Raw genomic sequence first — 17,126 nt, 5'->3', positions numbered from 1 at the left:
CATTGGGTGATACTCTAAGTTTTTTAGCTGTTCAGGTGGCTTACTCAAAGGCAACATATATTATCCTTCTTATATTTTCCACGCATGTCATAAATGTAGAGATAACTAAACTCTGAAATTGTTTTCCAAGTCTTCTGAACTGCTTCCACTTTCTGTAAATAAGTGACTGAATTTGCAAACATTTTTTTTCCTCGACAAAATTTCCTCATTATTTCTCCCCAAAGATGATTCAGAATGTAACTGCTACATATAATGCTGTGAATTTGTGTTTGTGCAATGTTTTCTATGCCAATGGAATCGATGGAAAAAGAGCTTATTGCGGGAACATACTTTTGAATTGCAATTTTATTGCCAGTAAGTGAATGGTCCTACTGAAAAAAAACCCCTGAAAGATACCATTTAAAAAAGGTTTTCTTATCAGTTTGCTGTATATAAAAAATGTGAGACTGACATCTTAAAAATTCAAAGCCTGTTTAAAGACCAAGTAATCCTCTTTATTAGTACAACATTAAGTCTAGCAAAACTGATGTTTCTGCTACTCTGAAAAGTACAAATAAAAACCAGAAAGAAAATAGCACAAATGGGACATAATTTTTCCAAATATGCACCTTTCCATATGTTCAGTACCAAGAATATGCTGAGATGAGATATGTGTGAACATACAGTACACACATTACAATCACAAGCTGTTTGTACTTAATTTGGCATGGATTACTTGAAGTGCAGGCCCTTGTTTCAAATGTCCATTACTGTGGGATGGAAGTCCCACCCTCTGTTTCTGAAGTATTGTAATAGATGTCAATGTGATTTCTGTAGCCAAGAAAACACCTGTTTTATTTTTTCTTTTTGCTCAGTGCATTCTCTTTTGAAGTCTGCCTTTAACAGCATAGCTATAGAGAAGGAGAAGCTTAAGCAGATTGTTTCAGAGCAGGATCTTACAGGCCACAATGCTCAAATAGCTCACCTCAGACAGTCCCTCTCTCAGGTATGTTCTTGATTTGACTTCTAGCACATCTATCTTGCCCGATGCACTATTTCTTTTGTATTTTGGCCATTTCCTGAGGTAGAAGGAGCCAAGAAAAAGTCAAGTTTTCAACCAGAACTATGGCATATTCTGTTATGATGTAGATCTAACCTCAGTGCATGTGGAGGTGAAGAATATAATTTGTGTAAGCATGTATCTGTTACAGTTTTCCAAAGTAAAGAAAAAGGATCAAATGTTTCTATACAAATGCTAGATGTCTTTCTTGGAGCTGTTCCAGCACAGCCATGGAAATATTCTTGGTTTTGTAATTAAGTTTAAAATTTTTGACCATATATTGTCCGATTTATTTTATGTGTCTCTAAATGCAAAAGGAATCCTAGGTTGCAATATAGTCATGAGTAAAGATACACACCTGTTAACTCTCCAGCATCTCTCCCACTTAAGCTAAAGGAAAAAGTATGATTTGCTTTAGTGAGGAACAAAAAATTAGCAACAATAAGTCCTCAGGTTGCAAAATAGCTCAATTTCTAAAATTCATTGTCAAGGAAGCATAAAAGCATTTGGTGGATTGGTGTGGAGGACTGCATCTGCAAGAAGTATTAGCAGATGTTTAAAGACAAACCTTTCTATAGATACAGATGCAGCTCATGATATGCAGATTGATTTCCATAAATAGTGATAAAAAAGGGTGAGGGGCAAGAGATAAGGGTAACCATTTCTGGTTTTTGACACAAATTTATCTAAGACCTGTGGATATTGATTAGCAACTTGCATGAAATAGGGAATCGTGTATTCTTCTTGGTCCTGGCCTCCGACGTTAGTTTAAAAGTCACTGTCACACATAAGTTCACAGTCTCAGTGGAGAGTAAGTGGAAAATTGTCTGTGACTGGGTCTCTCCAGTCTCATGGCCAGGTTTCAGCCATTGAAGAAGCTACTGTCAGGCTGCTGTTAGTCATTAACTTCCCTCTCTGAGGGATGTCAACTGTGACCATGCCCAGACCATTTCAGAACAAAGCAAAATTGGGTAATTTAAACTGTTTAGTGACAGTTTAAGCTTACCTATTTTCCTTTGGTCTTTCTTTGTTTCAGTACATTCATGCAATCTGTTCCTCAATCTGCACTAGGGGGAGACAGAAGGTTCTTACTCCATTGTAACAATCCTTCTCTACTGAAACAAAATGTCTCTCTGTTCTTCTTTTCTATAATCCTCAGTGCTGGGGATATATTAATGTTAAGTCAGCCATGTTCTAGGTATGTAGCATATTATACTTCTGGATTTCAGAATCTCACATGCTAGTCTTTCCAAATAACAGATAATACATATAGATGCATCTAAATTTATAATCTAGGTTGGACTTTAAAATAGGAGAAAAATCAGCAGATACCTGACACCAGTTGAATTCTGTTGGTATTTGTGATACTGCAGTGGATCAGTAGTGTGAAATAAGTACAAAGACAAAATCCATAAAAGTGATCCGGGTGGGTAGACATTGATACTAGCAAATATGTTGGTTTTATGGGAAATGAAGAAATTTCTTTTTGCGGCCCCTGAGTGCTGATAACCTTGACTCAGAAGAGGCTGCATAGTTGTAAACTCAGAATTGCCTCTTTGGGCATTTCGTGGGTTGTTCCCTTGTATTGTTCTGCAGTTTCACTCTTTGTTGCTGCATTCACTCCCCATTTCCATAATGTGCATAACCCACCAGTACACCTGCCAAAGAGCTCTCTGAATAACTAAGGTAGAATGCCAGTGTTACATTGTGGGAGAACATCTGCACCCCCGTCTCCTGAAAAGCAGTGAAGGCAAAGTAATCCAAGATCAAATCATGTTAGAGAGGATCTCAAAATAGCTATCTGCCTATAAATGAAAGAAAGGAGGTTCTGTGATTTTTTTTTTTAGAAATTGCTGGAAAGAAGCTTTTTTCTTCTTCTTCTTCTTCATTTTTTTAATGTTTACATTTTAATTTTAAATGAAATGTGCAATTTTTATTTTAAGGCTCTCAACCAGAATGCTGAACTAAGGAGTCGCTTGAACAGAATACATTCAGAATCTGTAATTTGTGATCAGGTTGTCAGTGTAAATATTATCCCTAGTCCTGATGAGGTAAGACTTTGGCCTTTAATGATTTGGAGTTCAAACAAACCTTGCTAATTCTCACTAAATAGCTGAAACACACCTGAAAAATTGTTGAATTTTTCAGATTGGCGTATGTTCATTCATGGAAAAGTGTTATATTTCCTTACCCACAATAAAGCTTCAGTGTTTTGTTTTCCATGTCAGACATGAAAGAACTCAGTTTGGTCTCTTTAGAGGAACAGAGAAGGACTCCAGTTTTGGAATATTAATTGTTGGCTGTGGGAATTAGTGAGGTTTTACTGTACTTGAATGTATCACACAGTAGCTATCGAATTCTTAGTTTCTTGCCAAATCAATTATTATTATTTTATGACATGATTTTGCAAGTGTGTAAAGGGCCTCACATTTAGAATCTTGAGTAGTACTATTAAAATCAAAAGGTTCAGTCCATGAACCAAGCACTGCACTAATATTTTTGCAACATCTAGTTTTTCTTGTTTTGCTTTCCTGAGTCAACAGATTAATGCACATTTGGATTAATAACAGTGAGCTTCCCTCATGAAAAATCTGAATTTGTGGACTACGATATATTACAATTAGTGTGGTCACTTTGGCAACCATTCTGCTTGCATTTTACAAAAATGTTTTTGTCATTTCCACTATTTTATATTATGCATATGCCATTTCAACTAACATAGTCTTATCTCCTAATTATTTCTTCCAACAAGCAAGAAAGGTAAAATTGTTTTTGTTTATATGCTTTTTGAAAACATCCAAACAATTTTTCCAAGATTCCAGCATGTTGGAGACTAGCAACAGAACATAGAAGTGAAGTAGTGCCACAGCACAGCAATCTGCAGTTAACTTCTGAGCAATGAATGGCCTTCTCTTCTGTTCTGTATTTTTTGTTTGTTAGCTGTTTCTTTTTCATTTGTTCATCATTGTCTTGGTAGAAGTGTGCCTGACTGTAGAAGTTTTCAAAGAAGTTTTCATTCACTTATCTTGCTTGTTTTATATATATCTATAATCTTGCAGCACATAGATAATGCCTGTGTGAGGGTCTTTTTCAGATAGGAGCATGTGTATTTTCCAAGTCCCTCTAGTTTATGTGAAACCTCAAAATTCTGATCACTTCCTGTAAAAATTACAGTGAAATGAGCTTCTGTTTTTGTTACAATTCATCAAGCATCACAATCCATCTACAATCTTATAAGTCCTAATGAAAAAGGAATGGGTTTTGTCCTCTTGGCTTGTTTATGCTTTTTTGGGGTGTTTTGCTATAGTGCATTTTGAGGTAACTGTATAGAATAATTCTACAGAATTAAGGTGTCAACAAAACCATATGCAGGAGTTTTGGAATAAGATTAACGGGGATTGTATTACAATCTGAAGAGTTAACCATGTTTAAAAGGGCTTCAGTACTTTCACCTGTATTTATCTCCCAGGGGCAACATGCTCTATAAATTAAGGGATTAAGTCTGAGATCTGTTTCCCTCCACAGCAACAGATCCTGTTGGTACTGGGAGAGCATCTTAATTTTTCTTATTGTTGTAACCTGCAGGGTAACATTGAAATCTGATGTTCCACCCATCACTAGCACGAAGAGGAGAGTATATTTCACTATTTTAACTTGCTGCATTACTGACATTGCCATAGCACGGTTTTAAATCCTTGACTTTGCTGTTGCACTTCTTTATAATAAAACATAGCCAGTTCATTCCCTTTAGTAGTATTGATTCAGTGTTAATGGCATATCACAAATGAGATTAGGAGTATAAACATAGAATAAAAGCCCATAAAAATACATATTATAGCTATCCTCCTAAATATTCAAACATTTCAAACATTTTACTAAACTGGTCCACAAGGTAATTTATTTAGAAAGTAACTTATAACTCTCTGACCTTATGAAGCTTTATAATGAAATTTTAGTTGTATCAAAGCTAGCTCCCAGTGATGTAATTTGTTATTACCAGATGTCATTTAATCTGAAATTCATAGTTGAACTTGTCTGACACAATCAAGCTGTTGTCCACAAAATCAATTCTCTGCATAGAGAACTAGATCTGCAATTTCATGCTGCTAAAACTTGGCAGTAGATGCTGGGCTCAAATGAAGGCATGTATCTCACTATTCAAAATGCACTTTATTTTGTCACCCTCAGTCTCATCTGTTAGGTACACACAAAGTCCTATTAAAATGCTGCCTTTACTCTCTGTGCTTATATTTGGCATAGAAATCTTATTCAGGTGATTTACCCCTTCTATGCATATTTAATATTAGAAATAATACTTCTACTTTTCTGTGCTTTGTTTACAGACAGGTGAACAAATTCATGTCAGTTTGCCACTATCTCAGCAAGTTTCTAATGAAAGCAGGCTGTCTATGTCTGAATCTGTTTCAGAGTTCTTTGATGCACAGGAAGTGCTTCTCTCTGCCAGCTCGTCAGAAAACGAGGTAGGCTGTGACAGCATATGGCAGCTGTGCTGCTGGACAGAGTTAGGTAGTACTACCATTAGTGATTTTTTTTTAAATAATGCTACTTAGAATAAAAACTTATCAGAATGTATAAACTGTAGATAAACAAACCTGAGAACACATATAGAGGTGCAGGAGTTCCCTGAAGTATAAAACTGAGTTGAAAGTTGGTTGTGTCAGTAACTTACGTTCACTAAGTGTCCTTTCTAGGCTATTCCACCTAAGGATGGCATAGAGAGTTACAGCTGACTGTACAGTCAGATAAATTTAGATTATCAAATATTCTTTAAAAAAAAGTCTTCTACTATATATGGATATAACGTTATTCTCTGTAATGAGAGAAATAGACAAAAAAGTATTATTTCTGGAAAAAAAGTTGTGTAAACCAATTCTTAAAAGTATTCTTAATGCTGATGAGATTCTTGTTTTGCAAAATGGTGGATCGATGTTTACATAATTTGTTTGCTGAACGTAAGTCACGTAAGTCACGTTTTATTGTGTGGTTCTTTATAAAAAACACAAATCTGACTATCTCTTCTCACATCCCTAGTGCATTATGTTATCAATTTTTTGTTTATCCCTGATCTTACTCGAAGCCACCTATTGGAGATCTAATGTCTGTATTTGGATAGTAAGGAATTCAGAAACATGAGGACAACGTAGCATTTCTTTTGACACTTTCAGTGCATTGACACTATGGACTGATTGAAACATCCAGCTGATTTAGCTAATAGTTCTAATTGGATAGAAATTTTTTTTTTTTAATATTTGAGTTTCAGTTAACTATTTTTATCTGTTTTGTCAGTATATTTTATAGGTATTTGAGTTAATGGATATTTTATTTATGTTTTAGGCTTCTGATGATGAATCTTATATCAGTGATGTGAGTGACAATATATCTGAGGACAACACCAGTGTTGCAGACAACATTTCTCGGCAAAGTATACTGTGTTTCAAACTTTGGGATATTACCTTGGCTATGTTCATGTACCAGAATTACTGCATGTCAATACAAGACCAACTCAGCTGAAAACAGTGAAGTTGGGCTTGCTTGTTCTGGCAGTGATTTGGTTGAATAGAGAACTCTGTTTTTCTTAGTCTGGTGCTTCCTTATGAAAATATTTTTTTTTTCCTTTCCCAGTTCTTAATGGTGAGTTAACAGGAGGTGCATTCAGAAATGGACGGAGGACTTGTCTCCCAGCTCCCAGCCCTGACACCAGTAACATCAATCTGTGGAATATTTTGAGAAATAACATTGGCAAAGACCTTTCCAAAGTATCCATGCCAGTTGAGCTAAATGAACCTCTGAACACCTTGCAACATCTTTGTGAAGAGCTGGAATACAGTGAACTCTTGGACAAGGCTGCTGAAACAGATGATCCTTATGAGCGCATGGTAATGTGTTTAGTGTAGCACTTCTGTCTGTGTTAAAAAGGGAGCTGTTGAGGGTCCTCTCTTTCTCCTGGTCACAGGCAACAGACCTCCCTGCTGGGTCAGAAAAGTGTTGTGAACAGTTACAGGTGGTAGGTTTGATATGAACAAGGCTGTAGGATTGGTCTTGAACTCAAACCAAGTCCTGCAGTTGTAACTCATTTATTTAAGATTGATCTCACGCTCTATGACCATAGATGTAGGCATTGGCAGTTTCTAACTCTGCAGCATCCTTTCCTGGCTTTCAGTGATCAAATCCAGCAGCCTTCAAGAGATAATAAAGTCTGTGGCTTCCTTATGATCAATATAGGTGTGAACGAGATGTCCTCCCAGGCAGTTTCTAAGAGAGGTTTCAAAACAGCAGAACAAAGTTTGCCTGGGCAGCCTGACTTCGGCTCTCTGTAAGTCTGTTTTGTTTTTTTAACTGACAGCCAGCAGCCTGTGTTCAGCTCTCAGGGTGCTCTGATCTGTCGCATCTCCTTTTCCTCAGAGGATGCAGGGAAAGGCTGTGAGGGGAAGTTGGCAGTGGTTTTGCTGAACATACCTGCTGTTCCCTGGTATGGGCTGGCAGCACTGTGAATAACTGGGAGAAGAGAGGTTGCCTTTGGCTGTCACACAATCACACACTCGAGTCCCTGAGCTGCCGTGTTCACAAGGCCTGGAGGAGAGTGAGGAGTCCTAAACAGTGAAAAAGCTGAACCTGTCTTGAGAAAGGGAGTTGAATTATTCATCATCACATTTGGTTTTCTTACAAGACTCAGGAGATGATCATAGTGGGTCCCTTCCAACCCAGAGTATTCTGTGATTTTGTCCCTGTAAGGAGTGGGCAGGATTGTAATGTGTTAAGCAGACTGATTGCTGCACTTGTTGAAAAGTTTGGAAGTAGTGAAGTAATAGGGAGAATTCAGGAAGGAAAAGCCATGGTGCAACTGAAAGCTCCCTTGGAAATGTGGACTCAATCCCCTTCTCTGCTACAGATGTCTACTACAGTACTTGGGAATACACGCCAAACTTTTAAACAGCACTCCTAAAAATGCAAACTGCACACCTGAGCTGTGGCATATGGGACTGCTTGGAAAAGAGCTGAATACCCAAGCTTGTGGCAGCAATACTGTGAATATGTTAATGCTCATTCATTGTTCTCTGAAAGATCAGGACTTTGCTATCTTCAATAAGCATCCAAAAGTAGTGGAAATCTTTTTCTTTTCTTTCACGTTACTCTCTATATCACAAGGATAGTAAACTCCTTAGTTTCTCTGCAGTGTCTTAGAGTTAAATTGAAAAGGAGGTGTAAATTCATCTGAAAACAGTTTTAGAAAAACGAAGGTTTTTGCTGTTCAAGAGAAGCCTGTGAAAACAGTGTTAATTTTGTTGATGCTGCATTTCTGAATAATACAAGATTAATAGAGAATGGAGCACCCCTTACACAGCAGGAAGAAAATAGAACATGTAAAACTCACATGAGGGCCGTGCCCTCCTTAGCAGGAAGAGAGGGGAACCTGGTTAAGATTTGCCCCACTGGTAGCATATTGCCAATAGCTGGCTCATTTTTATCCCTGTATTGTTTTTCTGAAGTTTTGTTTGGACTTCTGACTGGCTGATGAGATTTTTTATATTTTTAACTCTGTAAATGGGACCTGTAACCTAAATAATCATGGCATGTCCCTTAACTTATTAGTCCCTGTCAGGCCTGGCCTAGACATTATTAAATTGTTGTTGTACATATAGACAAAGAGGCTGTTAAGGCTGCACTTGTGTGGAAGATTTGGAGATAACTCAATGCTAAGGACATGCTAAGTGAGAGCTGTTTATGTTTGGTACTAAATAAAATAGTTCCCATAGGAAAATGGAGTGTGGTCTTGTAATTAGAAGTTATTACATAATATTTATTCACAGGAGGAAGGACTAGAGCTGGGTCTGTTTTAGGTCACCAGTGATAAGCCTGGTCAAAGGCAGAAAAACTGTGTCATGTGCAAATTGTCATTTTAAGGGACTGTTGAAAGACTGAATGAGGCCATGAGGAAAAAGAAATTATATCAACAGAAGGAATAAAGTTTATACCAGCTTATACTGGCTGGGATGTATGGTTTGACTCTCAGGCATACTTTGTTAATCCAGTTCTCACTCTGAGCAGAGTTGTGTGGTACCACATAGTGATGGCATATACACAGGAATGTCTGCCTATTCTCACATTCTGATCTGTATTTTCACAGGTTCTCATCGCTGCCTTTGCAGCATCAGGCTATGCCTCTACATACTTTAGAGCAGGAAGCAAGCCATTTAACCCAGTGCTTGGTGAAACTTACGAATGTATTAGAGAAGACAAAGGATTTCGATTTTTCTCAGAGCAGGTAAAGCTTGTTTCTAAGTAGGCGCTCCTGTTTAGATTTATATTTTTAGTTCTTCATTTTATAGAATAATCCCATTTTTTCTTTCTACTTAGAATGGTTTGCTTTCTTAGAAGTAAATAAATATTGTTAATTCATAAATTGTTCATTAAGTGCTAGAAGGAATACATTTTTATAGTAATCACAAGGAACTGTTTTAAGTACGACCACTTAAGTTTTATCTTTTTGATAGCAACATGAGCTATTTAGTATTTTCATATTGCAATTACAATTGTACTGTCTAAGGAATGAAAATTAAATGTTTTTAACTCAACCAAACTGTTTTTCAGGTTAGCCACCATCCTCCCATTTCAGCCTGTCACTGTGAATCGAAAAACTTTGTGTTTTGGCAAGGTATACTTTTTACATTCAAAAGCATAACTCCTTTTTTATTGTCAAGCAAAAACTTTGTAGAAGCTGAGCTTTGCATTTGGAACTTACTCAGTGTTTCTATACTTAATATTTTGAAGTGACATATGATGATATGATTTATTTTACTCCAAATTCTTATTAAGAGTGAACAGACGTGTTACAACTTCCCCTGTCCCCTGTCACTTGCAGCCTGTCTATACTCTTCCTTTTAAAAAGTTTTTACCAATGAAGTAACTATTTCTTACAAACACTAGCAGTTCTTTTTACAGATGAAAAAAATCACTCTTTCTTTCCTTGTACCAACTGGTGTATGCCTTTAATTTGTATTGAATGTTTGCACAACACATTTGACAATCATACAGCACAGACATGATTCTTAATTAAACTTACGTTTAGTTTTTCTGACCTAATGTAATTTTCTAGTATTTTTTCTTAAGTATTTTGATGGAACATTTATACTATCTACAGCCCTGTTTTGAATTGGGTAGTCTAGCACAGATGGTCTGATGCCACAAATCAGTGCAAGGGGAATACCTTGGTCATTTCATTTTTTTAAGTATTTCACTATTATATTCAGATATCAGGTGGAAAAACAAATTCTGGGGGAAATCAATGGAAATTCTGCCTGTTGGAACCTTGAATGTGACTCTTCCAAAGTAAGCTACTATCCTCTCTCCTCTTGTTTTCAGTCTTTGGTGCACTCTAGTCTGTGCTGCCTTGTGAATGGGTTGGGGTAAGCAGGCATCACGTGGATTGCACTGGTGAGAGTTGGTGCCCAGCTCTAATCTCTCCTTAGTGTTCAGGTGGGGCTACTGAAACATTCTTGAGCCTGAAAAGCCATTTCTGGTTTTGGAGGAAAAATATGCACTCTAGAAAGTGATGGAGAGAGGGGAATAGAAATGTTTCGGGAGAGAGAACCCATGTTTTATGTGTACAGTAGTGATGAGCCATTCAGAACAAGGCTGCCGTGCAGGACTGTCAGCAGCTGCTGCTGTCCTAAGGCTCTCAGTGCCACTGAGTGTTCCCTCAGAACAACCAGACCGTGAAAGGTCTTTTTTCAAAATGTGGATAAGCCAAAGTATGTTCTTCATACGTTGTATGAAGATGTTGGCAGAGTAGTAAGAAGCAGTAGCTTCACCACCAGTGAGACAAGTTACAGCTTATAAATCCTAAGAATATGCCAGGAGTGGACACTTTACATGTCTTCTGGTTTTGCAGCAGTGTTCTTACTCCTGTACACTGCAGCCAGCCTTTCTTTCTGCCTCTGACAGCATAGCATCACTTCACCTCTTCATTCAGCTCATGAAATTGAAGTAAATGCACGCTAGAGCAGCTTTGTCTTCTGTCTTCATGCCTTCCCCTCAACTCCAAAGGAGAATGTGCTTTGCACAATATAATTCTCTGGTTTTATTCTCTTGTTTGATGTTAGAGTTGCTCTGACTGGATAGTTGTTACAAAAGAAAAAGGATGATGTGCCTGTGTGCGCCTGGCTTCCTATTTCCTTTCCTTGATCTCCTTTTCATATTTATTCTGTTTGATATGGGATTTAATTACATTTTCTGCTTTCAGTCTCAATTCAGCCTTATGTTGATGTGTGGGTCACTGTCCTGGCCCTATAGGAATTGTGGCCAAAGCACTTCATGCTCTGAGGACAGTGAATAGGCCATGCAGGGCTTCAGTGGTTGATAATGTGTTTATTTGTGGTTTATAGCACTTTTCTGTATTTCTGTACACTGGAGCTTAGGTGAGCTTCTCTAAGGAGGATTAGTAATGTAACCAGATCCACGACTTTGTCATCTGTGAAGGTGCTTTTGGGCAATACGGTTTGTTTTTACAATAAAGGAGCATGTTTTACTGTTTTACTTTTTTGTCAGTAATGATCATAATGAATAGATGTTACCAACCACTTCTTAATCTGTTCTTAGGTATGGAGATTACTATGTCTGGAACAAAGTCACTACTTGCATACATAATATTCTTAGTGGAAGGAGATGGATAGAGCACTACGGAGAGATAACTATCAGAAACACAAAAAGCAGTGTTTGTATTTGTAAACTGACATTTGTCAAGGTAACCTATGGATGCTAATATTTATCTTATATTCATATAACTGCGTAATTTAAGGGTACATCAAGCTGTTTCTTCACTATTCCTGAAGTCCACATTCCACATTTTATCTTTTATTTCTTTTATCAGTATTCATAAAATGTAAATTGTCAAATGAGAATGTTATGTCAATTAGTATGATTCTATTCCACTGAATATTTAATATCAGTGTGTTCCATTGCTGTATAGCTGTGTGCTGTACTGTTGCTGGTTTTTGGTTAAAAATGAAACGTCAATTTTTCTTTTTATATTACCACAATGAAAACACAAAGTCACTGTATACTACCATGCCATTTTACTTCTCCTTCTACTAGAATATGTGAGTCAATATTTTATCTCTTTACATTATGTTTTGCTGCTTTGGTTCATAGTATTTTAATGTCCAGGCAAGGACCATATATAAAAATAGAAGTCTATACAGCTATGTTACTATCAAGTATTTTCCCTAAAAATAAATTTGTCTTCGCATTGCAACAAAAGACATCGATACCACTCGCAGTGTTAGCAATTGGGTGTTAAATCTGAAATTTGTGTTTTGATGGATAATCTGAGAATGGGCTCTTGGATGAAGGTGTAAGAGCTAAATGTGTCTAAGAAAAGCAAAAGAGAAGAGAAACAGAAAGAAACAACATGTAATGCTGGCTGAATGTCTTCTCTGCTGTATACAGTAGTGTTCAGAGCCTGTGAAAGGACTCCCATACAAGTACAGGTATATTCAATACCTCCTCATGTAGCAAGAGGAGTGTTAGCTGTCTCTGACAGCCAAAGGGTCATTTTTGCAGAACTGTGTGGAATTTGGGTTAATGAGTGACAATGTAGTTCCCAGATGTGCAGATAATTTAAATACTTTTATGTCAAAACCACATCACAGATTATGCAGTGTTTCTCCTATACTCAGTTGCCTTAGGACGATAAGATTTTCGAATTTTGGTGTTCTTATATCCAAGTGAGCTGATCCAACACAGAATTTGGACAGTAAGCACGACAGATACATTCATTATGTGTATTGGTACAATGGGTTGTTGGAAAAGCAGTGTGAACTAGTAATTCTTGGTTAAACTTGCAGGTGAACTACTGGAATTCAAATGTAAATGAGGTCCAGGGTGTTGTGATAGACCAAGAAGGGAAGGTGGTTCACCGCCTTTTTGGAAAGTGGCATGAAGGCCTCTATTGTGGGGTTGCACCTTCAGCCAAATGCATATGGAGGCCAGGTAAGAAGCTTGTAAAAAAACTCTGGAAAGTGTTGTAGAGTAAACCTAAACTATGTGAAGCTGCTTTAGCCTTCATTTTAAATACACAAAATAAGAGTAGAGAAATTAAAATCTCTGTGTAGACAAACAACAATTTGTGTGAGTTTATAATAATGGTAAATGGAAATGTTCTTACAGGGCATAATCTTTTACATCTCAGTCTGACTCATGGTCAAATGTGCTGGGACCTTGCGGTCAACACAAGAATAAAATAAAGAAAAATATTGGGCATCTGGGCTGGCCTGTCTACCTTCTTACAGAGAGCAGGGTAACTTTTTTGGACTCAACAAATAGGGGTTTATTGAGTTTGTTGTCTTAATGATTATTAGCCTAAAGGATTGGTCTTCAGAGGTGGTGGACACCTGGGGCTTTCAGGATCTGATTTCAACTTCCTGCTTGCTTAGAGGCCTGAGGTTGAATTAGTCATCCTTTGCACCTGTATCTTTCATACATGCATTATCCAGGAATTATTGTTCTTAGAATTTGGAATCCTACTTTGTATTTATGGTATTTTGAACCCTATTTGCACCCTGCTCTCTGCGATATCTGTTCTGACTTCTTGTAGTAGAGAATCAGTTTGTGAGTGGGTGCTAAGTTCCAAAATGAACTCTAAAAATCATTTAAGGTTAGGTTTAAGACAGACATTTGATAAGCCCACTTTCTGGGGAACAGGAAACTGTTTTTAACTTAAAAATCTTGAAAAAATTAGTTTTTATTTCAAATGGAAGGAAGGTCATAAAGTTTTGATTCTATTAACATGCAATTACAATCTCTGCAGGAGAAGCAGTTGCTATTAATATTTAGTGAATTTTGTTTCGCCTAGAGAATAGCTTTTGATGCTTTTGAATTGTAAGAGTAAAATATATTAATTATTTTTCTGTTAAAAGTTTATAAATAAAGAAATCTCTTGCATATTTAGAATAATAGCTTAAAATGCTTTTTTCTTTGTCTTACGTATTCAGGCTCCATGCCAACCAATTATGAGCGTTATTATGGCTTCACAAGGTTTGCTATTGAGCTCAATGAATTAGATCCTTTACTGAAAGATCTTCTTCCTGCAACAGATGCACGATTCAGGCCAGATCAAAGGCAAGAATGCTTATTTATACATTTAATATTTGGTGGGCTCATGGCTGAGTTTGGCTGAGTTTTGTATTTTGAATGTATCTTCATTGCAGTCTGAATAAAGCTGTGGAAGATTCTGGTAGTAGAGAAAATAGGATTGCACTCAAATTTTTGCTTAACCCAGCTGAGGGAAATTAGAAAGCTTCTTGTTGGTGCCATAGAGCTATAGTGCAGCCTTGGGGCAGATTCCTCATGACAGCCTGAAAAATAGGCTCTGAAATGCTGTGCACTTCTGCTATGGATGGAAGCAACACTAATTACCTCCAAATTCTCAGTTCATAGTCCTTCAGTGTTTGTGATATGCTGAAGTTGCTGAACAAAGCGTGTGCCTTAGGCTGTAGGTCAGGTACACGTAGCTGGGGAGTCGCATCTCAGGCTGGATCTGGGAGTACAACACTGACAACACACTTGGCTTCTGCTTGTCTTTTGTGATGATTGGTGCTGGAAAATCCCTTGGACTAGACACTGTGTGATTGCTATAGGGCCTGCTGTTATTCCTACAGGCTTCTGGAGGAAGGAAATGTAGAAGCAGCAGCATCTGAGAAACAAAGAATAGAGGAACTCCAGAGAGCTCGGAGGCGGTACATGGAAGAAAATGGCATTGAATATGTACCCAAATTTTTTAAGTGAGTCTATTCATTTGAGTAGTAAGTCTCTGTTTTCTATTGTGTAACTGGATGAAGTACTACAAGAATTGCCACCAACACAGACTAATAATCATGAAAGTGTGGAAAGTTGCAGTTTTAAGAAAGATAATAAGGTATCTGATACCTTCTTCTCTGAAGCAATTTTAACACAGTTAAGCTTCATAATTGAATGATCATTTTCTCATAATGAGCCTCAGCTATACAAGCCTTCCTACCGAGGTGGAATTAGAAGTATAATATCAGGATCTAAGACTTAACAAGGGGCTTTTTTAAAGTCATTGCTTGGACAAGTAATACCGTGTGACCTGAACAGCAACATCACACATAGATATATCTATAACATATATATATATAAATGTATATGTATACATTTAAAACGCATTTATTTTTGAACGTTGGTGTTTTTTTGTTGGCTGTTTTTTAATTAAGAATTCTTCTGAAACAAGGAATAATCATGCCAGGTAGCCTCATGTCTAACATGGGGAATCGAAAGTGAAAAGACTGAATGTGCCTGATGCAATCGTAGTATAATGTAAGCAAAATACAGAGACAAAAAAAATAAATGGTTGGAGGCTTACATTCTGCAAGTTGTATCCCCTTCACATAATCGAAATCTGTAGTGGACAAAGGGGTTTTATGTGGCTCTAAGATCTGCTCATACAGATCCAACAACATATTTCCAGTCAAAGCTGTTTTCTCTGTCTTCTGCTTTTGATATAGGTAGGCATTGATTTTTGTTTTTAAATTCCTGATTGTTCTTGTGTCCTTTAGAAATACAAAATTTGATTTAATATTGGGTTAGATCAGAGAAGTGTGGAATTTGATCTTATATTGCAATAATACAATATCTATGGTCAAAACTTTTTTTGTCTCTTTCTCTCTCTCTCTTCGTTTTTTTCTCCCTTTCTACAGAAAAGTTATTGACGCTAATCAAAGAGAAGCCTGGGTTACCAATGAAACCTACTGGGAACTGCGAAAGGATCCTGGCTTTAGTAAAGTAGACATTCCTGTACTCTGGTAAACTGAGAATGTAGAGCTAGTAAACATATCACTCTGAAGAAAAAAAATAACTATGCACAATATGTTTCTTATAGCTAAGCGTGGTTTGTGGGTCTACGGAAAAACCATATCATACGCATTTATATTCATCTTTATAATGGACTTTTGGAAGTGCATTAGACCAGGCCCCTGACCACTTCTGGATCTTTCTAATTTTGCAGCAGTCATCAAAACTAAAAAAAAAAAAGAAAAAAAAACCCTAAAAAAAAAAAAAAAAAAAAAAAAAAAAGAGAGAGAGAAAAAAGGAAACAGAAACCTTTTAAAGTTTCATACGATGAAAATTCAGAAATAAAGAAGCAGATGAGATATCCAAAGTAACTCGGAAGAGGTGGTAAGCGCAAAACTGCAACCGGTGCTTTAAACAGACATTAAGAGTAATAAAATTTAAATTAAAAAAAAAAAAGAAAGAAAAAGAGAAAAAAAAATCCATTTTGTTTCAACTATTTTTGTTAAGAAACTCTTGGTTCACAACACTGTCATTTCTGGCTTCAGGTTAGTCCTTTGATGTGATGTGCTTGGACTGGCCTTTGTCAAAAAGATATGCTTTTCTGGAAGCTGTTCCCATTCATATGCCATTGTTCATGCCTTAACAAAATATTAAGATGTACATTAAGTAATTTTAAAATATCTATGCTTAGGCTTGTGTGAAGGGCAGATTTTTAAAGCTCTAGAATTTTATCACAATATAAATACTGGAAGACCTGCGTTATTTGAAATCAAAAGATAACCAAACATCTAACTGTATTTCTGAGGTATGAGATCTACTGTACATGCTTTAGCTTTGGGATGCTGACTGTATAATCAGACTGAAAAGAAACTGCTGGCTGGTTGATTTTCAATTTTGGTAAATGCATATGTGTTGCTAGTCAGAAAGTTCATATTCTAAATGAGTGATGCTGAGATGCAGTCATCACATTTAGTACTGGCTGGACATAGACCTCTCAGTGAATCTCATTTTCCTATAACTGTTTATACAATTAGAAATCCCTGAAGCTTTGCAACAGTGTTAAAAGCACAGAAAGATTTCATGCGAAGGCCTCTGGCTTCTCTGCAGAATCTGGACAGTACTGTAAATGCAACTGTTTTCTGCCACACACACTGTTTATTTCCCTGGCTCTGTTTTTTCCCCATTCACTTATCTAAATTTATGTTTGAGAGTATGGCAGAGGCTCCCACGTGTTATAGCTAACAACTTCTACTTGTGTTGC

At 36.9% G+C, this 17,126-nt stretch overlaps 1 protein-coding gene across 2 annotated transcripts in view; it reads left to right on the top strand.

Annotated features, from left to right (window-relative positions):
* The window catches only part of OSBPL6 (oxysterol binding protein like 6), an 89,689-nt gene extending 73,388 nt beyond the window's left edge, over positions 1–16,301 (top strand). For both annotated transcript variants that reach the window (XM_066189856.1, XM_066189854.1), the window contains 13 exons: positions 855–985; positions 2,983–3,090; positions 5,383–5,520; positions 6,395–6,482; positions 6,683–6,936; positions 9,186–9,323; positions 9,650–9,713; positions 10,309–10,387; positions 11,657–11,801; positions 12,904–13,048; positions 14,050–14,176; positions 14,716–14,838; positions 15,772–16,301. In XM_066189856.1, the coding sequence (XP_066045953.1) occupies positions 855–985; positions 2,983–3,090; positions 5,383–5,520; positions 6,395–6,482; positions 6,683–6,936; positions 9,186–9,323; positions 9,650–9,713; positions 10,309–10,387; positions 11,657–11,801; positions 12,904–13,048; positions 14,050–14,176; positions 14,716–14,838; positions 15,772–15,880 (1,649 nt within the window). In that variant the 3' untranslated portion in view covers positions 15,881–16,301. The remainder of the gene's footprint in view (positions 1–854; positions 986–2,982; positions 3,091–5,382; positions 5,521–6,394; positions 6,483–6,682; positions 6,937–9,185; positions 9,324–9,649; positions 9,714–10,308; positions 10,388–11,656; positions 11,802–12,903; positions 13,049–14,049; positions 14,177–14,715; positions 14,839–15,771) is intronic.
* The last annotated feature ends 825 nt before the right edge of the window (positions 16,302–17,126 follow it).

The sequence above is a fragment of the Chamaea fasciata genome, unplaced genomic scaffold (assembly GCF_029207755.1).
Source record: "Chamaea fasciata isolate MVZ Bird 193981 ecotype frontalis unplaced genomic scaffold, bChaFas1.0.hap1 SCAF_8, whole genome shotgun sequence".
Classification (NCBI taxonomy): Eukaryota; Metazoa; Chordata; class Aves; order Passeriformes; family Sylviidae; genus Chamaea; species Chamaea fasciata.
Note: the sequence above shows the minus strand (reverse complement) of the source record. Positions and strands in the feature narration are given on the sequence as shown.